The sequence below is a fragment of the Bos taurus genome, chromosome 28, assembly GCF_002263795.3.
Source record: "Bos taurus isolate L1 Dominette 01449 registration number 42190680 breed Hereford chromosome 28, ARS-UCD2.0, whole genome shotgun sequence".
Taxonomy (NCBI): domain Eukaryota; kingdom Metazoa; phylum Chordata; class Mammalia; order Artiodactyla; family Bovidae; genus Bos; species Bos taurus.
This window is the reverse complement of record NC_037355.1, coordinates 3988828-4011666: the sequence shown is the minus strand read 5'-3', so window position 1 is coordinate 4011666 and position 22839 is coordinate 3988828. Positions and strand designations below refer to the sequence as shown.

The 22839-nt window shown below is 43.7% G+C and overlaps 2 protein-coding genes across 3 annotated transcripts in view; one reads left to right on the top strand and one right to left on the bottom strand.

Annotated features, from left to right (window-relative positions):
• GNPAT (glyceronephosphate O-acyltransferase) overlaps positions 1-6733 on the bottom strand; it is a 40672-nt gene extending 33939 nt beyond the window's left edge. For both annotated transcript variants that reach the window (XM_024986720.2, NM_001103286.1), the window contains 1 exon segment: positions 6500-6733. In XM_024986720.2, coding sequence (XP_024842488.1) covers positions 6500-6577 — 78 coding nt within the window. In that variant the 5' untranslated portion in view covers positions 6578-6733.
• Positions 6734-6735: 2 nt separating this feature from the next.
• The window catches only part of C28H1orf131 (chromosome 28 C1orf131 homolog), a gene marked incomplete at its 5' end in the record, with an annotated part of 32807 nt that continues 16703 nt past the window's right edge, over positions 6736-22839 (top strand). The window contains 2 exons of the mRNA XM_002698783.6: positions 6736-6946; positions 11489-11832. Coding sequence (XP_002698829.2) covers positions 6736-6946; positions 11489-11832 — 555 coding nt within the window. The remainder of the gene's footprint in view (positions 6947-11488; positions 11833-22839) is intronic.

Genomic DNA, 22839 nt, shown 5'->3' with positions numbered 1-22839 from the left:
TGCGATCTTCCCAGATCAGGGATCGAACCTGTGTCTCCTGCACTGGCAGGCAGGTTCTTTACCACTGAGCCACCAGGGAAGCTCCTTGTCATGTGTCCCTAGTAGGAACCCAATCATTGTTTGCAGAATGATAACAAATTACTAAATGAAGCCACTTCTTGAGCCCTGTTGATGACAGCTCTCCAATATTTAGTCTAAAGCTCAAAGTTCTCCCAATCTGGTCTAACTCAATGTCTAATACAGTGGTTTTAACACAGGCTGCATATTAAAATTAACTCAGGGAACTTAAAAAAGGAAATGGCAACCCACTCCAGTACTCTTGCCTGGAGAATCCCATGGAGGGAGGAGCCTGGTAGGCTACAGTCCATGGGGTCGCAAAGAGTCGGACACGACTGAGAGACTTCACGACACGACATGACTTAAAAAAAATTCTGATACCCAGGCCCTCCCAAAGATTCCTGATTACTTTGGTCTGTGAGTGCTACCTGTGTATCAGAAGTATTTTTGAAAGTACTTTAAATATTTCCAACATGCAGCCAGGGTTGAGTGTTACTGCTCCTTAACTGGCCTTCCCCACGTCTTGCTGGACAAGTATTTACCATCCTAAAATAAATACTCACAGGACCAAAATACAATGAGGAGTCCAAGTCAGAAGACTGAGGTGAAGTGTTTTTCTGCTACTGTCTTCCCTATCTTACTTTGTACAGCAAGCCTCTACCTGTATCTCCATTACAACTGCTCTGGTGGGCCCATTCACTCAACAGTGACTGAGAGCCCCAAATATACCCGGCACTGTTCTACAGGCTAAGAATACAGCCTGAACAAGGCAGACAGGAAATGTGCCCTGAGGGGGCTGACTGTGCCTGCCCTTAAGGAGATAAACAACAAAGAAACAAGACAGGTTCACTAGGAAGTCCACCAGGAGCATGCTGGTAAAGGTGCATCTACGGGAGAGCCTTGCTTTATAGCATGTGCCAGTGTCTGTGGTCTATACCCTCCCACCGTGGCAAGTTTCAAGCTACCAATGCCTGTATGCGTGCTAAGGTGCTTCATCGTATCTGACTCTGTGCGGCCCTACGGACTTATGTGTCATGGGATTCTCTGTCCATGGGATTCTCCAGGCAAGAGTACTGGAGCGGGTTGCCATGCCCTCCTCCAGGGGGTCTTCCCGACCCAGGAATCGAACCTCTGTCTCTTACCTCTCCTGCATTGGCAGGCGGGTCCTTTACCACTAGCGCCACCGGGGAAGCCTCAAGCTACCAACACAACCTTACTAAACACAGAGTTAGGAGGAGATGGAAGGAGCCACTGTACTTTAGGATTTCCACCTTACAGTGTGACATAAATAACTTCAAGAGCATAACAGTGAAATTTAGTAAACTAATGAGGAAGTGCTGAGTTGTATTAACTATTTTTAACAGAATTTATTTAATGGAAATTTATATAATAATCTTTAATTTTTAATAATAGCAGTGTTTTAACCATAGGGTTGCAAACTTCATACAAGTTAATGAGCTTTGAAAGTCAGGATAAGACTGTTGTAGCATAACACTGAAGACAGAATATAAAGAAAATAAAACAGTAACTAATCAAGAGTGATTGGAGAGCTACTTTAGACTGAGTGTGTGGTGGGGGTAAGGTCTCTTTGAGGAGATGATGCTTGAGCTGGGATCTCAATAATAATAATAATAATAATAATAATAATAATAATAATAATAAAAGGCCAGCAATGCAAAGTTCTGGGAAAACACAGCATGTTGTACAGAGAGGACTTTAAGTACTCTGAGGAGGGAGCATGCTTACTTCTGAGAAACAGAAGGCCAGTGTGGCTGAATACCAGCGAGCAAGATGAGTCAAATAAGAGACAGAGCAGTTGCCCGACTGTGTAGTCTTGTAGGACACTGTAAAAGGACGAGACTTTTCATTCAGACTCTAATAGGAAGTTCTAACTTGGGTTATGGGTACACCCAGTAATTACCCAGTCCCAGTCTGCTTTTCATCTGTGGTATCACTGGAAGATTCCAAGCAGACCTATGGCTTCAGATACAACCTACTTGCGGATGGCTGTCATATCCATGTATTAAGGCCAGATCATCCTCTTTCACTCTGGTATCATATTTAAATATCATATGAAATATATTTATAGATCATATCATTAGAAATACCATATTTCTAACTGTATTTGGATGTTTCCCCAATACTTTGTGATGTATTAGGTCCATAACAAGATAATTCACAAGTTAAAAATCATAATGTTGCCTCTTACATCTCCAACTCCCCACATCCTAAACTGAAATTACTATTGTATAACCCCAACTAAACCTGTTCCTCTTGCTCTTTCTTATCAGTGAAAGGTGGCATCATCTGTCCAGGCGCCCTATCGCAGAAATCGGGAGTCAGCTTCAGCCTCTTAGCCGCCACATGTAACTATCCCGAGCACCAGACAAACTCACCCATCTCCCTTCTCCACAGACTCACTGCCACTGCCTGACTTCAGGCTTTCATCAATCACTTCCCTGAACTGTGGCAATAGAGTCCTAACTGATCTTCATGCTTCCAGATCAGATTCCTTCCCTAACCAGATTCTAATTCTACAGTCTTTGCTTAAGTAAAAGAGATCATCCACACAATCATTTGAGAAACCTAGTAGTCTTCTTCACTTTCACTTTTCACTTTCATGCATTGGAGAAGGAAATGGCAACCCACTCCAGTATTCTTGCCTGGAGAATCCCAGGGACAGAGGAGCCTGTTGGGCTGTTGTCTATGGGGTCGAACAGAGTCGGACACAACTGATGCAACTTAGCAGCAGCAGCAGCAGCAGCAGCAGTTCTCTTGGACTTTGAAAAATACAAATCCGATCATCCTTAAATGATGCCCTGTAGGGACTTCCCTGGCGATCTGGGGGTTAAAACTGCACAGGGGGAACAGGTTCAATCCCTAGTCAGGAAACCAAGGTCCCACATGGCGCAGCCAAAAAAATAAAAAAATGGTTGCCTCATAAAGTTTAAGATTTATCCTTAAGGACATTTAAACATATAAACTTCCTTTAGGAAATATCCTCTGCCCATCGCTTAGCAGTGCTTCTCAATTCAGTTCAGTTCAGTCGCTCAGTCATGTCTGACTCTTTAGAACCCCATGAATCGCAGCACGCCAGGCCTCCCTGTCCAGCACCAACTCCCGGAGTTCACTCAGACTCACGTCCATCAAGCCTGTGATGCCATCCAGCCATCTCATCCTCTGTTGTCCCCTTCTCCTCCTGCCCCCAATCCCTCCCAGCATCAGGGTCTTTTCCAATGAGTCAACTCTTCACGTGAGGTGGCCAAAGTACTGGAGTTTCAGCTTTAGCATCATTCCTTCCAAAGAAATCCCAGGGCTGATCTCCTTTAGAATGGACTGGCTGGATCTCCTTGCAGTCCAAGGGACTCTCAAGAGTCTTCTCCAACACCACAGTTCAAAAGTATCAATTCTTCAGTGCTCAGCCTTCTTCACAGTCCAACTCTCACATCCATACATGACCACAGGAAAAACCATAGCCTTGACTAGACGGACCTTTGTTGGCAAAGTTATGTCTCTGCTTTTGAATATGATATCTAGGTTGGTCATAACTTTCCTTCCAAAGGAGTAAGCGTCTTTTAATTTCATGGCTGCAGTCACCATCTGCAGTGATTTTGGAGCCCCCAAAAATAAAGTCTGACACAGTTTCCATTGTTTCCCCATCTATTTCCCATGAAGTGATGGGACCGGATGCCATGATCTTCGTTTTCTGAATGTTGAGCTTTAAGCCAACTTTTTCACTCTCCTGTTTCACTGTTATCAAGAGGCTTTTGAGTTCCTCTTCACTTTCTGCCATAAGGGTGGTGTCATCTGCATATCTGAGGTTAATGATATTTCTCCCGGCAATCTTGATTCCAGCTTGTGTTTCTTTCAGTCCAGCATTTCTCATGATGTACTCTGCATATAAGTTAAATAAACAGGGTGACAATATACAGCCTTGATGTACTCCTTTTCTTATTGGGAACCAGTCTGTTGTTCCATGTCCAGTTCTAACTGTTGCTTCCTGACCTGCATACAGATTTCTCAAGAGGCAGGTCAGGTGGTCTGGTATTCCCATCTCTTTCAGAATTTTCCACAGTTTATTGTGATCCACACAGTCAAAGGTTTTGGCATAGTCAATAAAGCAGAAATAGATGTTTTTCTGGAACTCTTGCTTTTTCCATGATCCCGCGGTGCTTCTCATATTCCGTTTATTCTACCCTGTCTATTTTGGTTCCCCCAAACATGCTAGGATGTGGTCTTCTTACACTGGCATCTAGGGTAGTCTTCCTCTTCCTCATCTACCATTCATATTTTAAAATCTCATTTCAGGTGTCATATTTTCTTAGAAGCCTTCTCCAAGTTCCCAGACAGGTTGGGTGCTCCTCCTTATCCTCCCACAGCATACTCAGCATACTTCAATCACTGCGCTTATCTCACTTGCCTAGGTACTAAGTTGATTCAGTTGTGTCTGACTCTTCATGACCCCATGGATGAACTGTAACCCACCAGTCCATGGGGTTCTGCAGGCAAGAACATTGGAATGGGCTGCCATGCCCTCCTCCAGGGTATCTTCCCAACCCAGGGATTCAACTCACATCTCTATGTCTCCTGCATTGGTAGGCATGTTCTTTACTACTAACGCCACCTGGGAAGCCCTTATCTCACTTAATTATGATTATTTATTTTCATGATCTCCTGTGAAGTCCCTAAAGGCAAGAGGTGGATCTTTAACTTCCGTATCTTGGACCCTGTCAATGCTGACTAGAACACTGTAGGTACCTACTACTGCAACATCTGCTACAATCAGTGGTTTCTAAAACATCTCTTAAGATCAGCGTGTTGCACAATTAAGAGCCTGGCAACGAAATATATAAGGGCGGTCTGAACCAGTAAGAAAAACTTCAGGTTAATAAGAAACTAAAGACTGTAGTCTTAAGAGTAGTGAGGGTTGCTGTCTAGCTTCAAAAGTAGTAACAGTGTACATGCAATTGCTTTAGTTTTTCACGTGAAAAAGTGGACCAAAGTCTTACCTTTGGTGAGCGGAGGAAATAAAAATTCAATTACTTCCTTTAATACACATGTGGAAAATTGCTGTTAATTCATAAACCAGTTTAGGGCTGAAAAAGCTACCTATAGGGAGTCAGAGCTACACCGTAACCCTCTTCACTACATTCCAAGGTTGAAATATTTCACTGAACTATGAAGTGAGGTCAATGAAGAGAGAGGTCAAGTGATAAACCTTAGGAGAGTGGACAATTAGCAGCAATTATAAGTCCAGGCTCTTCACAGCAAGGGAACAGACGTTTTCCCATGTTCCACTGATTTCCCAATTTGAAGGTAGAGGTGGGTTTTGTTGTTGTTGTTGTTCAGTCACTAAGTCATGTCCAATTCTGTGCAACCCCATAGACTAGCCTGCCAGGCTCCTGTGTCCATGTGATTTCCCAGGCAAGAACACTGCAGAGGGTTGCCAATCCTGTCCCTAGGGGATCTTCCAGACCCAGGGATCCAACCCGGGTCACCTGCATTGCAGGTTGATTCTTTATCATATGTACATTCTTTTCTGAAACTGAGTTTCTTGTTTACTTTGCTCTTTCACGTTTTCCCTGTTACCACGTTCCTACATAAATTAACCTTAGATTTAAGCCAGAACATAGATAACATGACTTTAAAATATGCACTTTTATTTCTTCTTATGGTAAATAAAAATTAATTTTTTTTAAAGTCAATTGCCCCAGGGTAGTGCAATATTGAGAGCTACAAATTTCTGCCTCAAAATTTCTTCATGAAACAGTGAGTTACCAACATTCCGTTGGCAAAAAAGTTAAAATCAGGAGAAGGGGTTTAGGCGGTGAAAAGGCCAATTGTAGGGAGGTCGGGTGCCATTAGCTGTCTTTAAAAATCACTTGTGGGAAAAGTACAATGATGGACAGAGACAGAAACACAATAAAAATTTCCAGAAGCTCCAAATCTTCTTAGATTAGAAGTCTTAGAAACTCGATGCACACATACAAGCCAAATACTTTTTCTCCCAGGAATATCACACCTGCAAAAGAGCGGGATGGGGAACCACAGGCTACCTCAGGTTGGGTCAGACCCGCAGGATTCTCCGGTTCGAGAAATCAACCAAAAGGTAGTTCGACACGCCCTCGCTAGAGAGGGAGATTCCCAACTACTCCCTCGTTTTTGTGTCAGAGGCTTCCTGAAGGCCCCATGCCCGGTGGAGTGAAAGGGAAGGAACAAGCGGGCAGGAACCATCACCAAGACAAACTTCTAAAAGCATACTGACGTTCACACACACCGAGATACACCGTCGCCCTGGAAACCAAATCAATCACCTAGTCTCTCCTCTGGGGATCTCGGACCCACTCCTTCGGACCTCGGGTCGCAGCCCGGAGGAACCCGGGACCAAGAGAAGCGGGTCCTCTCGCAGCCCCGCCCCGGCCTCGCTCCCCTGGGCGCATACCGAGTAGAGAAGCACGACAGCCCCGGGACTGGTGGAGCCAACGGAGAAACAAGAGTTGGATGAACTGGAATGATCCATGCTGCGGCTGTTGTCCCGGGCGTGGCCTGCGATTCTTTGCTAAGCAGTGGTGGTGGTGCTGCTGTGGGCGGTTCTTCCGCGCGGGGCGGCCCGACCTCGCCTAGGGCGGCAGCACCCTCTACGGCCGCTCCACAGGACCCCGGGCGCCGCCATCTTAACCAGGACGGAAGCCGCGCAGGGACTTGCGGCGCGCGCAGCCCGTCGGAAACCGGAAGCGGACGCCGAGCGGCGGGAGGTCCGCAAGATCTGCCCTGTCTTGCTGCGGCCCGCTGGCCTCACGATGGCTCAGGAGACCCAGGTTGGCGATCTCTGGGCCTCCCGGTTCTCAGGCCCTTCTGGACTCTTTGCTCCAGAACCTCTACGACTTTGGTGAGTGCGGGGCCTCGGAGCCCACGTGGAGAGCCGACTTGAGAACCCCGTACCTGGCTGGCCTCAGGCTCCTGGAGCACCCTTCGGCTCGTACAACCTGGTTCAGATAATGGGTCCTGCACCCTCCCCTCGCCTACGACCGGGGTTTGTGAGTCTTTCTATGAATCAGATGTCCCAACTCGTTCCTGAGTGTGGGGGCCAACCGGCTTGCTTGTCGAAAGCATTAAGGCTTTCAGACTTAACGAGGAGATGTGCACAGGACCTCATGCTCTGGAAATAGCGTCCTTTCTCACTCCCGACCTCTGGCAAGCCCCTTTCCCCCACGCACCCCCAGATCCGCCTGACCCTCGGGCATTGGTGGCACCTTGTCGCTTTGGGACCCAGTCTTTTAGTGACTTCAGAGAACGGTTTCACATGAAGCTTTTCACGACCTTTCAGCCTTGAGTTGGCTGACTTATGCTCGCCTTCCTTCATCTTGATTGCGGAAAAGGAAAATTATCCATTAAAGGCTGGGAAACTCCTGGCACTTCAGCAAGGAGCCAATTCTACACACTCTGAAGAATTTGCCCCAGGGAAGATGACACTCCTTCATGCACCAGAAATCATTAGGCATTAGTGCCGTATAGGTCAAACACATTTCTTCAATTTGTAGTGTGATGTTGCTGTTTTATTTTGGAGCCAGTTGCTCAAAATTCTAAGCTCATTACATAGCTTGGAATAAAAATAATAGCTAAAAAAGCATTGCGGTTTTACCATATACTCCATACTTTACATGTATATACTCATTTAATTATCACAACAATTCTATGAAATAGATATTGTCATTGATACTATTATTACAAGACAAATAGCATTATTGTAGAAATAAGCACTAGAAGTTAAAAAACTTGGAAGTTCACCCAGCTAGTAACTTGAAGAGATTGGGTTCTAAGCCCCACACTGTCTGTCTCCACCTCCCTCACTTGTATTGACTTGTACTGTGGACAGAGTATCTCTGGGCCTTTGGAAATGTTGGAAGACAGAGAAGACTTAGTCTCTGACCTTGAGAAGTCCTAGAGAAGACTGTATCTGCAGAATCCTAAATATAGTTTGTATTAACACAGGCTGGAACTTGGAGCTCTGAAGACATGGGCAGTATCTACTTGTTTTTATATCCCTAAAGCCAAAGTTTAGTTGGCTCTTTATTTAATGTGTGTATTTTATTGAAATATAGTTGACTTACAATGTTTCAGGTGCACAGCAAGGTTATTTATACAAATACACATATTATTTTTTGAAATTATTTTCCATCATAGGTTATTACAAGATATTGACTATAGTTCTATGTGCTATACAGTAAACCTTTGTTGCTTGTGCATATCTATTTTTTAATTAGAAATCTAGCATTCTGTTTATACTAAGTCAAACAAGTGGAATCAAAATGTAATTTTTTTAGTTAGGCAAAAACTCAAGTTTTCTTAAATATATATATTATACATATGTATACAAAAGTTTTTTAGAAGGAAAGAAATGGAGAAATTGGAGAACATAAACTAAATGAAACGGGAGCACTGACTATGAAATAGAAAAAGTGAAACTAGGTGAAAAGTAAAAGATCATCTATAGTCTTATTGTTTTTAAACATGAGTGCTCATTAGAAACATATCTGGAGCTCTGAAGAAAAAAACTACCTGAGCATTTGTATTTTTCAAAAAAATTCAAGATAATTCTGATATGCATCTGGATTTTTAAAAGTGATTACAGGTTTTTCTACTAGATCCTAGTTTTGGTGATACAGAGTTCTATTATTTTTCTGTTGACCAATCATGATACAATAGTGTTAAGTGAGTAGTAGTTACATAATTACAGAGTAAAAGATGTTTATCAGTTTTCACAGTCAATAGCCAGACAAAAAGTAAAAGATAATTACAATTGCAAGTCGTAATGGGAACATGATTAACAATATAAAATAATTACATAGAATTTAGGGGGGATCAAGTAGAGTGATGTGATAAGTGGAAGTGCATACATGCACATTTTTCACCCACCCAGTGTCTTTTGGTTGGTGCATTTAATCCATTTACATCGAAGGACCTATATGTATGATCATATTATTTTATTACTGTATATAATATAATAATATCCTCCTATATTATTACCATTGTCTTAATTGTATAGGTCTTTCCCTTTTCTTGTGTTTCCTGCCGAAAGTTCATTTAGCATTTGTTGTAAAGCTGGTTCCATAGTGCTGAATTCTCTTAACTTTTACTTGTCTGGAAAGCTTTTAATTTCTCCATCATATCTGAAGGAGAGTCTTACTGGATAGAGTATTCTTGGTTGTAGGTTCTTCTCTTTCATCACTTTAAATATGTCATGCCATTCCCTTCTGGCTTGTAGAGTTTCTGTTGAGAAATCAGCTTATAGCCTGATGGCAGTTCCCTTGTATATTATTTGTCATTTTTATTATGACAAAATGGGGTTGCAAAGAGTCAAACACAACTGAGCAACTGTCTCTTACTCAAGCTTTTGTTGATAGGAGGGACTAGGTCTGGCTCTGATGGGCAGGGCCTTGCTCAGTAAAGCTTTGATCCAATTGTCTGCTGATGGGTGGGGTTGCACTGCCTCCTTGGTAGTTGGCCTGAGGCATCCCAGCCCTGGGGTCTGAGGGCTCTACTGTAGGGTTAATGGCAAACTCCAGGAGGGTTTACTCTAAGGGAGACTTTCCAGTGCCCCTGTCCCTGTGGTGAGCCCCTGCCAACCCGCACCTCCCGAGGAGGCCCTCCCACACTAGCAGGTACTTTAGGTTCAGTATCCTTTGAAGTCATTGCTCCTCTCCTCTGGGTCTTGGTATGTACAAAATTTTGCTTGTGACCTCCAAAGACTGGAGTCTCTGTTTCTTTCAGTCCTTTGGAAGGCCTGTAATCAAATCCCACTGGCCCTCAAGGCCAGATTCCCTGGGGATTCCAAGTTCTTGTGTTATATCCTCAGGCTGGGAAGCCTGACGTGGGGTTCAGAACCTTCACGGCAGGGTGAGAGCTTCTTTGGTTTTATTGTTCTGCAGTCTGTGGGTCGCCCACCCACCGGCTATGGGTTTTGGTTTTATTGTGTTTGCACCCCTCCTACATCTGGCTATGGCTTCTTCTTTGTCTTTGGACATGGGGTGTCTTTTTTTTTTGGTGAGTTCCAGCATCTTCCTGTCAATGATTGTTCAACAGCTAGTTGCAATTTTGGTACTCTTGCAGGAGGAGATGAGCATACATCCTTCTACTCCACATCTTGACCAAGGTTTTCTCATCGACTCTAAATACATATATTTTCTTATTAAAGGTTTGTATTTTAAATTTAAGTTTTGGCTGCACTGGGTCTTCAATGCTGCACCTACCTGGGCTTTTCTCTAGTTGCGGTGAGCATGAGCAAGAGCTCTTCTCTAGTGGTGGTGCTCTGGCTTCTCCTTGTGGGGACTTCTCTTGTTGCAGAACACAGGCTCTAGACGCACAGGCGTCAGTAGTCGCAGTTCGTGGGCTCAGTCATTGTGGCCCACAGGCTTAGTTGCCCCACAGCATGTGGAATCTTCCAGAAGCAGGTATCAAGTATGTGTCCCCTACATTGCAAGGTGCATTCTTTACCACTGACTACTGGGGTCGGGTCCAGTGGTAAAGAAGTCTGATACACATTTACTGAATAAGAATCTGAGAAAATACAAACAAGCATAAATACTCAGCTAATATTTAGAGAGCCCTGTGATATTCATACTGTCAGTCAGTAGTGAGGCCTAGAGTTCTTGTCCGAACCTTCAGGTGACTGGTCAGAGTTTAAACAGTTAAAATAAAGGGGAGGTATATTAGTTGCAAATAAAGGGATTCAAATTTAGCCAATTGTCTTAGGTTGATCTTGGGCTTCCCTGGTGGCTCAGATGGTAAAGAATCTGCCTGCAATGCAAGAGACCCGGATTTGATCCCTGGGTCAGGAAGATCCCCTACAGAAGGAAATGACTGCCCACTCCAGTGTTCTTGCCTGAAAATTCCACGGACAGAGGAGTCCATGGTGTCACAAAGAGTCGGACGCAACTGAGCGGCTTTCACTTTTTCACTTTCAAAGCCTTTCAAATTAAGCTAGTTGTCTTAGATTCATTTTAGTTTATAACCATGAAAGGAAATAGGAAGACTGTGGTACCCACCTGTAACCCTAGAGAGTGTTAAAAAGAAGCAGTGGTGGATGTACTTACATTTTTGGTACAGACTGTGAGCCAGCTAGGATTACCAGTTCCTGGGGTGTTGTCATGATGACACTTTTAGTCAGGACCAAGGTAAGGACTAGGTAATTGTACTAAGAGTCAAAGACATGAATGTAATTACCTTGGGAAAAGATGACTAAGTGCTTTGGAGTCTCTGAATTGTGCAGATACTGAATACGACCCTCCGAAGAAAAACAAATATCTTCTTTGTGTGTATTTCTGGGTGTTTGTAAACTGTGACATATGGACGTGTGCATTCATATGATTTGATATTGGTGACAGCTGAAGCACAAAGTATTTATTTTTCCTTTTTGTGTTCAAACAAACAGGAGAGACAGAAGATGAAACAGAAGAGAAAAGAGTCAGAAAAAAGAGAGAGAAGAAGAGAGGTACGGGGACCCTGGCATCCTTGGCAACAGAGCCAGCTCCCCAACCCGAATCTCTTGTCAGAGGCCAGAGGAAGAATGCTGCCAGCTTCTTCCAGGAGCTCCAGGAAGAGCTGCAGGGCGCTCCTGCTGTGACCCCCAAAGGTTCTCCTGTAGGACCTGTAGTCTCTGGAGCTGCAGCAGCCTGCTCTCCCCCAAGGAATGACAGGGAGCTGGTAGAAGTGGTACAGTTTCACAGCCGAAGTAAAAAAAGAAAACAGAAGCCAGATCAAGACGAGAACACAAAGGTAATGAATTGGCTCATATGGTGAAAACCCTGATGTTGTCCTGCCACAGTTCTAGGCACTGGGATGTAGCAGTGAACAAAACAGGCAAAAACTGCCCTTCTCTCAAGGAACTTCCATTCTGATGGGAAGCAGAGGGATTCTGCTGAGCAGCAGTCTCAGGCTGCATTTGTACCTCTGGCCCAGAATTCAGTCCACGAGAGAGGTGTGGTTGCTTATCCAAACTTTTTCACAAGTTTTTGTCAAGGTCATTGCAGAAATCCAGATGTTTACATTTCTGTTGCTTTCCGCATGTCCTGTAAACTTTTGTCTGTCAGCAAAAGAAAAAGAGGATTATCTTAGTTTCTTGGGGCTCTTGTAGGGAAATTAATTCTCTCACAGTTCTGGAGGCCCAAAGTCCAAATTATGGTGTTGGCTGGGCCCTACTCCCTTCTTCAGAGGGTGAGTTCTTCCTCGCTTCTTCCATCTTCTGACAGTTACAGAACTCTGAACTCTGTCTGTACATGGCCTTCTTCCTGGTGCCTGAGTTCCAAATCTCTTGCCTTTCTTTTAGAACGACACCCATCATTGGATGTGTTGTTGTTCAGTCGCTAAGTCGTGTTCAGCTCTTTACGCAGTGGACTGCAGCATGACAGGCTCCTCTGTTATCCATTATCTCTTGGAGTTGGCTCAGAGTCATGTCCATTGAGTTGGTGATGCTATCTAAACATCTCATTCTCTGCTGTCTCCTTCTTTTGCCTTCAGTCTTTTTGAGCATTAGAGTCTTTTCCAAGAAAAATCAGCTCTTCGCATCAGGTGGTCCAAGTATTGGAGCTTCAGCTTCAGCGTCAGTCCTTCCAGTGAATATTCAGGGTTGATTTCCTTTAAGATTGACTGGTTTGATCTCTTTGCTGTCCAAGGGACTCTCCAGAGTCTTCTCCAGCACCACAGTTTGAAAGCATCAATTTTTCGGTGCTCAGCCTTCTTTACAGTCCATCTCTCACATCAATACATGACCGCTGGAAAAAAACGTAGCTTTGACTAAACAGACCTTTGTTAGGCAAAATGATGTCTCTGCTTTTTAATACATCATTGGATGTAGGGCCACCCTAAATCTGGGATGGATCTCATCATGAAATCCTTAACTTGATAACGCTACAGAGGTTCTTTTTCCAGAGAAGGTCACATTCACAGATTCCTGGCATTAGTGCATGGTCATATCTGTTTGAAGACCATGATTCAATCCACTGCAAAGACAGCTAGGCTTGCATATTCTTGATGAACGTGTGAACACAGGCTAGGATGTAGCCATATCTCCTTTGATCCTAGGTCAGCTTTCCAATTCTTATAGTATCCAAGTACTGGGGCAATGGGAATTCTTACAGGCACATAAGAAATGGATTCTTTTGGCCCTTGTAGCCAGAGCTCCCAAGCTGGCCAACCAGGGAGCTTCCAAAGACTGGTATTCTTTACCATAGGGTACTACAGTGGGCCAGACAAATATTAGTATTTTCTGTGTGTGCCATGATATGAAGAAGGTTGGAGAACAGTGCTGTGAAATACAGTACTGCCTTTGGGGAATTTAACTGACACTAAGCACCTAGATACCCTCGTTTCCTGGAATGTCTCGGTCTTTAGTTTCCTCTTATATCGACTTGTTCATCCTTCTGGAATAGAGTTTTATTTTGTTTTTTCTAATTTTTTTTTTCTAATTTAAGAACAAAATTTAAAAATTTAAAAAAAACAAAATGTTTTTTCTAATTTTAAAACAAAACAATTTTGTTTTGTCCTTTCTAGGACAAAAAAAGTTGTCATTGAATGAGTCTGTATCTCCCTGTCTCTTAATAATAGAACACGTACAGCGGCCTTTTTCTTTCTGCTCCGCAGAATCCCCTTTTCACTGCAGTTGGCTTTTCTCAGGAACCTCAGCTCGTTTTACCTTTGGATGTGGACCTTTGCGTTTCTTTGTTTATTCTGGGCTGTGCTGAGTCTTAGTTGCTGCGAGGGCTCTTCTCTACAGTGGTGGGTGGGGCTGTTCTCCAGCTGCGGTGTGTGGGCTTCTCGTTGCCGTGGATTCTCCTGTTGCAGAGCACGGGAGCTTCAGTAGTTGTGGTGCACGGGCTTAGTTGCCCTGCGACGTGTGGGATCTTCCGGGACCAGGGACTGAACCTGGGTCCCCTGCATTGGCAGGTGGATTCGTAACCACTGAACAAGCAGGGAAGTCCTCGTTTTACATTTTGGACTTCCTCATCTTGATGAAATTTTTTAGCTTTTCTTGGTGTTCTGCCCTTTTCTTCTTTTAAAAATTTATCTTCTGAAGATGTAAATGTGTCTGGCTAAGGAGACAGTATGTGAACACAATGAAAATACATATGCCCATAAAAATGACTTTAGAATGTTGATATTCAATATATAAATAACTGCAAATTAATATAGTGCTAGTCATTATGGCATATCCTGGGTATAAGGCACACCAGGCAAAGGCCAGTTCTTTGGAGTAATTAGGACACATAATACTATGCTAAGAGTTTGCAGAACATGGGAAAATGTACATGTTGTGGCTCCTGCTCTCTGAAAACTTACAAGTCACCATCAGACAGTCAAACAGACATGGAAACAGACATGATAAAATAATGGTGGCTTCCACTGACCAGTCACAGGAACAGCTGGTCATCTTTGAAGTATTCCGTTTGTTTTTTATTCCTGTTTTCCTTTTATTTCTCCATTTATGTGGTCCCCCCCACTACTTGATTCTCCATGTGAGTTCCTGTTGCCGTCTGTTGTCTGAAGTACTCTTGTGAACACAAGAGGTACTGGCAAGTAAGTGACCCCCTTTCCCCAGAATTTAGGTTGTGCCATCAAAAATGATCCAACTACACAGTGTATTGAAACAGATATTCTTGGGTGTGATATGGTGATTTATAATAAGAAATATTACATTAAACATAGCCCCTGTTTCTAGCATGGAACTCCTAAAACTCTTAGAATTTCTTCAAAGATGAGAGAAATAAAGGTGTCTTTTCTGTTAGTGAAGTGACTTGGAAAGCATCCTTGAGTGGGAACTAGTTGCCAGGAGAACCAACCTTGTGATTAGAGGACTGGATAGTTCAGTCCTATCTCCTGACCTCTGGAGAGGGCAGTCAGTCAGTCAGTTCAGTTGCTCAGTCGTGTCTGACTCTTTACAACCCCATGAATCACAGCACGCCAGGTTCCCTGTCCATCACCAACCCCCGGAGTTTACCCAAACTCATGTCCATCAAGTCGGTGATGCCATCCAGCCATCTCATCCTCTGTCGTCCCCTTCTCCTCCTGCCCCCAATCCCTCCCAGCATCAGGGTCTTTTCACTGAGTCAACTCTTTGCATGAGGTGGCCAAAGTACTGGAGTTTCAGCTTTAGCATCAGTACTTCCAATGAACACCCAGGACTGATCTCCTTTAGGATAGACTGGTTGGATCTCCTTGCAGTCCAAGGGACTCTCAAGTCTTCTCCAACACCACAGTTCAAAAGCATCAATTCTTCGGCGCTCAGCTTTCTTCACAGTCCAGCTCTCGCATCCATACATGACTACTGGAAAAACCATAGCCTTGACCTAACGGACCTTTGTTGGCAAAATAATGTCTCTGGTTTTTAAAATGCTATCTAGGTTGGTCATAACTTTCCTTCCAAGAAGTAAGTATCTTTTAATTTCATGGCTGCAATCACCATCTGCAGTGATTTTGGAGCCCCAAAAAATCAAGTCTGACACTGTTTCCTGAACTGTTCCCATGAAGTGTTTGGACCAGATGCCATGATCTTCGTTTTCTGAATGTTGAGCTTTAAGCCAACTTTTTCACTCTCCTCTTTCACTTTCATCAAGAGGCTTTTTAGTTCCTCTTCACTTTCTGCCATAAGGATGGTGTCATCTGCATATCTGAGGTGATTGATACTTCTTCCGGCAGTCTTGATTCCAGCTTATGCTTCTTCCAGCCCAGCATTTCTCATGATGTACTCTGCATATAAGTTAAATAAGCAGGATGACAATATACAGCCTTGATGTACTCCTTTTCCTATTTGGAACCAGTCTGTTGTTCCATGTCCAGTTCTAACTGTTGCTTCCTAACCTGCATACAAATTTCTCAAGAGGCAGGTCAGGTGGTCTGGTATTCCCATCTCTTTCAGAATTTTCCACAGTTTATTGTGATCCACACAGTCAAAGGCTTTGGCATAGTCAATAAAGCAGAAATAGATGTTTTTCTGGAACTCTCTTGCTTTTTTGATGATCCAGCAAATGTTGGCAATTTGGTCTCTGGTTCCTCTGACTTTTCTAAAACCAACTTGAACATCTGAAAGTTCATGGTTCACATATTGCTGAAGCCTGGCTTGGAGAATTTTGAACATTACTTTACTAGCATGTGAGATGAGTGCAATTGTGTGGTAGTTTGAGCATTCTTTGGCATTGCCTTTCTTTGGGATTGGAATGAAAACTGACCTTTTCCAGTCCTGTGGCCACTGCTGAGTTTCCCAAATTTGCTGGCATATTGAGTGCAGTACTTTCACAGCATCATCTTTCAGGATTTGGAAGAGCTCAACTGGAGTTCCATCACCTGCACTAGCTTTGTTCGTAGTGATGCTTTCTAAGGCCCACTTGACTTCACATTCCGGGATGTCTGGCTCTAGATAAGTGATCACACCATCATGATTATCTGGGTCGTGAAGCTCTCTTTTGTACAGTTCTTCTGTGTATTCTTGCCACCTCTTCTTAATATCTTCTGCTTCTGTTAGGTCCATACCATTTCTGTCCTTTATTGAGCCCATCTTTGCATGAAATGTTCCCTTGGTATCTCTAATTTTCTTGAAGAGATCTTTAGTCTTTCCCATTCTGTTGTTTTCCTCTATTTCTTTCATTGATCACTGAGGAAGGCTTTCTTATCTCTCCTTGCTATTCTTTGGAACTCTGCATTCAGATGCTTATATCTTTCCTTTCTCCTTTGCTTTCAGCTTCGCTTCTTTTCACAGCTGGAAAGGGCAGATGTACTCAATTATGCCTGTGTGAGGAAACCTTTGAAACTCCACAGAGGAGCGGTTTGGTTTGGAGAGCTTCTGGGTTGGTGAGCATGTGGAGGTTCTGCAAGAGTGGGGCCCAGAGAGGGGGTGCAGGGTCCTCTCTGCTTCCCACATGCCTTGCCCTCTGCATGTCCTCCATCTGACTGTTCCCGAGTTACAACCTTTTAGAATAAACTGGTGATCTAGGAAGTAAACGGGTTTTTTGAGTTCCATGAGCCACTTGAGCAAATTAGTTGAACACAAGAAGGGGCTCAGGAGAACTTGCAGTCTGTAGGTGGTGGGTCAGATGTGCTACATGTAACAATCTGGGCTTGTAGCTGGTCTGAAGTGGGGATGGTATTGTCAGACTGAGCCCTTTGCCTGTGGAATCTGTGTTGTCTCCGGTACGTAGTGTCGGAATTGCACTGAGCTGTGAACACACAGCCGTGTGTTCTGTGTGTGTATTCTAATCTACAGTACACGCTTTATTGTACACTGGCTCCCACATGTGAAGCAACCTTCTTCCCTACATTGGAGTTGGTGATCAGAACCCCTTTTAATGGACTCATCTGGGAACTTGGCCACCATTGGTCAGAGAAGGCAATGGCACCCCACTCCAGTACTCTTGCCTGGAAAATCCCATGGGTGGAGGAGCCTGGTAGGCTGCAGTCCATGGGGTCTCGAAGAGTCTGACACGACTGAGCGACTTCACTTTCACTTTTCACTTTCATGCATTGGAGAAGGAAATGGCAACCCACTCCAGTATTCTTGCCTGGAGAATCCCAGGGACAGGGGAGCCTGGTGGGCTGCCGTCTATGGGGTCGCACAGAGTTGGACACAACTGAAGCAACTTAGCAGCAGCAGCAGCAGCAGCAGCCACCATTTGTATATTTAACCCATTCCAGATATCTGACCTGTAAGTAAACTTCCTGATCGTGTCCCATTTGTAAAGTTCTGATTACAGAAGTAATTTGATAAGAAATAGTAGGTCAGAGGTCACCTTTACATTGATTTGTTCATTCATTTATTCCGTAAGTAATTGGGTACCTACTATTTGCCAGACCCAGGAGATGCCACAGTAAACAAGATAATAGTCCTCGGCTTTCATGGAGTATATTGTTTGTTAGTGCAGTCAGGCAAACCCTGCATAAATTAATAATATACTTTAAAAGTGTTTTAAATACTCTGAAGGAAAGATGCAGGGTCCTGAGAGTAACAGGCAGAACCTCCATTGGAGTAGGTGGTTGGAAGTGTCCGAGGAGGTGACTCTAGGCTGACACTGTGTTGAAGGGTGCCAGGGATGGGAGAGAAGAGAGCAGTGTAGGCAGAAGATGGCTCTGCTGATGTCCTGAGCTGTATTGAGGTCTGTAAGGTTCTAGGAGCTGGGAGACTAGCAGGAGGAGGACAGTGGGGAGAAGGTGTGAGCTGGTGGAGAAACAGGCTGGGGCCAGACACACCAGGCCCCAGAGGCTTGGGGCCTTCAGATTTAAAGTGCATGGAGAACCACATGGAAGAATTTAAGCAGGGGCGTGAAGTGATCTGATTTATATTTTAAAAGATTGCTGTGTCCCCTGCATGGTAAATGGATTATAGGTAAAGCAGTAGCCGGAGGCATGAGGGGACTGGGTGAGGTGTTTACTGCAGGGTCCAGGATCAAAATGGGGTGGCCTAGACTTCTGATTTGAGAGTGGAGTGGATGAGCCCACTCTTTAATGAGTGAAAGGCTGCCTGTGAGGAAGAAAGTTCCTATGCTCTTAAGAAAGAGTCAGGTGTAGCTTAAATGATCCAAGTATTATTCAGCTGTCAGGGCTGTATCTGATAAGCCTATTTCTCCACCCTTAACGCGGGTCCATCTTATGAACCTTAGCCTCCTCTGTGGCCTCTGTAGAAGAGAGACAAGAAAGACATAGTAAAAACAATAGAGCAGTGTACCGTAGATCAGAAGGAACGCGTGGATCCTATGGCATGGGCTGTGGTACACATAGACTGCTTCTGAGCATGTAATGCATTGCTGAGTAAAGATTGCCAGTATTTCCTGAAAGCTTACTGTGTATATTTGTTGCTCAGTCATGTCGAACTCATTGCAGTCCCATGACTGTAGCCCACCAGGCTCCTCTGTCCATGGGATTCTCCAGGCAAGATACTGGAGTGGGTAGTCATTCCCTTCTCCAGGGGCTCTTCATGACCCAGGGATCGAACCCAGGTCTCCCACATTGCAGGAGATTCTTTACCATCTAAGTCCCTAGGGAAGCCCCATTTCCTGAGTGGTTGCTGTGTACTAAAAGTGATTATTTATGTTCCTTAACTAGTTCAGTATTTCATTGAATCTTCACAATTCATGTGACCTGTTTTCCTTTTGCAGAGGGGATTGATGCCTAGAGAGATTTAATGATTTGCTTGCATATAAACAGTCACCCCACCATCCCATATAAACAACTCTAATACCCTAGAGCTTTGGAAAGCACAAGTTTAGGTGTTTTTTTTTTTTTTGTATGTTTGGTACAGATTTATTTGGCAGCAAAACTGACCTGAACTGATGTGAGGCTTAAGAGTTACTTTTGTTGGTTCCATTTGACATAAATATTTATAGGCGTTGCTACAGAAATGTGACTGTGCTTAATTATGAGCTGCTGTCTTAGATCCCACTGGAAATAGTAAACAATATCCCATTGTGTACCATTGAATGTGAAAGATTACAGAGATCTCTTCAAGAAAGTTAGAGATACAAAGGGAACATTTCATGCAAAGATGGGCAAAATAAAGGACGGAAATGTACACAGTATTCAGTATATTCACAATATTTCCTTCTGAGTTTTCTTAGGATTCCAGATGAAGGGTTGTGGATATGAAAAAAGTGCTCAAGTTCTGACCCTAGGCTTTCTGGCTTAAAAGCTGTTTGCCTAACTACGACACTAGTGAGAGGAGTGTAGGTTAGTTAGGCTGTTTGTCCCTTGAGGAACACGAGTGCACTGCGCCAGAAGTGTCATTAGCCCTACAGACATTCTGTCCGGTTATTGCCCCCGCTTCTTACTGCCCTCATAGTCTCTAGTATGCTAGCCTGTGTGCATGCTCAGTTGCTGCAGTCATGTCCGACTCTTTGCAACCTTGTGGACTATAGCCTGCCAAGCTCTTCTGTTCATGGGATTCTCCAGGCAAGAATATTGGATTGGGTTGCCATGCCCTCCTCTAGGGGATTTTCCTGACCCAGGGATCAAACCGTAGTCATCTCTGTCTCCTGTGTTGCAGGATGATTCTCTTTCTGCTGAGCCACCTGGGAAGCCTGCAGTATTCCAGGGCTACCTTGAGCATCACCCTTCAGCTGTACCAAGTCCCCTGCTCTTTAGTGGATCCAGTCAGAGAGGTATTAGGAAGAAACTAATCTAGTTGAAATAATAATTTTTTGAATTAATTTATTTTAATTGGAGGCTGATTACAATATTGTGGTTTTTGCCATACATTGACATGAATCAGCCGTGGGTGTACACGTGTTCCCCATCCTGAACCCGTTCTCACCTCCCTCCCCACCGCCTCCCTCTGGGTTGTCCCAGTGCACCGGCTTTGAGTGCCCTGTTTCATGCATCCAACGTGGATTGGTCATCTGTTTCATGTATGGTAATATACATGTTTCAGTGCTATTCTCTCAAATCATCGCACCCTTGCCTTCTCCCCAAGAGTCCCAAAGTCTGTTTTTTATATCTGTGTCTGTTTTGCTGCCTCGCATATAGGGTCGTCGTTACCATCTTTCTAAATTCCATATATTTGCGTTAATATACAGTATTGGCGTTTCTCTTTCTGACTTACTTCACTCTGTATAATATGCTCCAGTTTCATCCACATCATTAGAACTGATTCAAATGCGTTCTTTTTTTAATAGCTGAGTAATATTCCCTTCTGTATATGTACCACAACTTTCTTATCCACTCATCTGCCAATGGACATCTAGGTTCCTTCCGTGTCCTGGCTATTATAAACAGTGCTGCAATGAACATTGGGGTACATGTGTCTCTTTCAATTCTGGTTTCCTCAGTGTGTATGCCCAGCAGTGGGATTGCTGGGTCATTTGGCAGTTCTATTTCCAGGTTTTAAGGAATCTCCACACTGTTCTCCATAGTGGCTGTACTAGTTTGCATTCCTACCAACAGTGTAAGAGGGTTCCCTTTTCTCCACACCCTCTCCAGCATTTATTGCTTGTAGACTTTTGGATGGCAGCCATTGTGACTGGCGTGAGATGGTACCTCATTGTGGTTTTGATTTGCATTTCTCTGATCATGAGTGATGTTGAGCATCTTTTCATGTGTTTGTTAGCCATCTGTATGTCTTCTTCGGAGAAATGTCTGTTTAGTTCTTTGGCCCATTTTTTGATTGGGTCATTTATTTTTCTGGTATTGAGCTGCATGAGCTGCTTGTATATTTTTGAGATTAATTCTTTGTCAGTTGCTTCATTTGCAGTGATTTTCTCCCATTCTGAAGGCTGTCTTTTCACCTTGCTTATAGTTTCCTTCATTGTGCAAAAGCTTTTAAATTTAATTAGGTCCCATTTGTTTATTTTTGCTTTTATTTCCATTACTCTGGGAGGTGGGTCATTGAGGATCTTGCTGTGATTTATGTCAGAGAGTGTTTGCCTGTGTTTTCCTCTAGGAGTTTTATAGTTTCAGGTCTTAGATTTAGATCTTTAATCCATTTTGAGTTTATTTCTGTGTATGGTGTTAGAAAGTGTTCTAGTTTCATTCTTTTGCAGGTGGTTGACCAATCTTTTAATGCTCAGGGCTGTGTTCCTGCTTTGCTGGAGATTTGCATGGAATGTCTTGCTCTGAAACTTGTTTGCTCTTTGGTGGAGCTTGGTTTCAGTGTAGGTATGGAGGCTTTTGGGTGAGCTCTGGTCTATTAATGTTCCCTGGAATCAGCAGTTCTCTGGTGCTCTCAAGTTTTGGAGATAAGCTCCTGCCTCTGGCTTTCAGTCTTATTCTTACAGTAGCGTCAAGATGTCTCCATTCATATGGCACAGATGATAAAACATCTAGGTTAATGGTGAAACAATTCACAGTGAGGGACACCCAGAGAGGTTCACAGAGTTACATGAAGAAGAGAAGAGGGAGGAGGGAGATAGAGGTGACCAGGAGGAGAAGAGGGGGAGTCAAAAGGGGAGAGAGCAATCAAGCCAGTAATCACACCCTTAAGTGAAAGTGAATACTGAACATTAGATTCTTAAATTTAGGTACAAAATTGATAACAAATACCAAAAGCAAAGATTAAAAATCTGGAGTAGAGGTTAGACTCTCAAAAATACAATATTAAAAATACAAAACAAAATCAATCACAAAAATTATAAAAATATATATATGAAATTTGCTTTAAAAATAGGGTCTTTTTTTGCAAGGTAATAGTAGGTTATACTAATGAAAATTAAAGTTGTAATAAAGGACTTAAATTTAAAAAAAAATTAAAAAGTGATAATAGTAAAAGTATACCTGTGAGTTTCTCTGGAGCTGTTGTGGGCAGTGTGGGGTCAGTTCCATTTCAGATAGTTCCTTGTTCCAGCTTGTACTTGTTCTTAAGGTCTGTAGGCCCCCTCCAATGCATGCTGCTGCTGCTATGTCAGTCGTGCCTGACTCTGTGTGACCCCATAGACGGCAGCCCACCAGGCTCCCCCGTCCCTGGGATTCTCCAGGCAAGAACACTGGAGTGGGTTGCCATTTCCTTCTCCAATGCATGAAAGTGAAAAGTGAAAGTGAAGTCGCTCAGTCGTGTCTGACTCTTAGCGGCCCCATGGACTGCAGCCTACCAGGCTCCTCCGTCCATGGGATTTCCCAGGCAAGAGTACTGGAGTGGGGTGCCATTGCCTTCTCCCCTCCAACGCATAGTCAGTGTTAATTAACTACAGGGTTTTCATTTGTTGCACGTGTCACTTCCAGAGCGGTTCCCTCTTTGTTTCTTTTGGCTTCCTCTGGAAGTCTCTTCAGTATCTAATTTCCACCCTGACACAAGGGGGTGAAGGTGGTCACTTATTT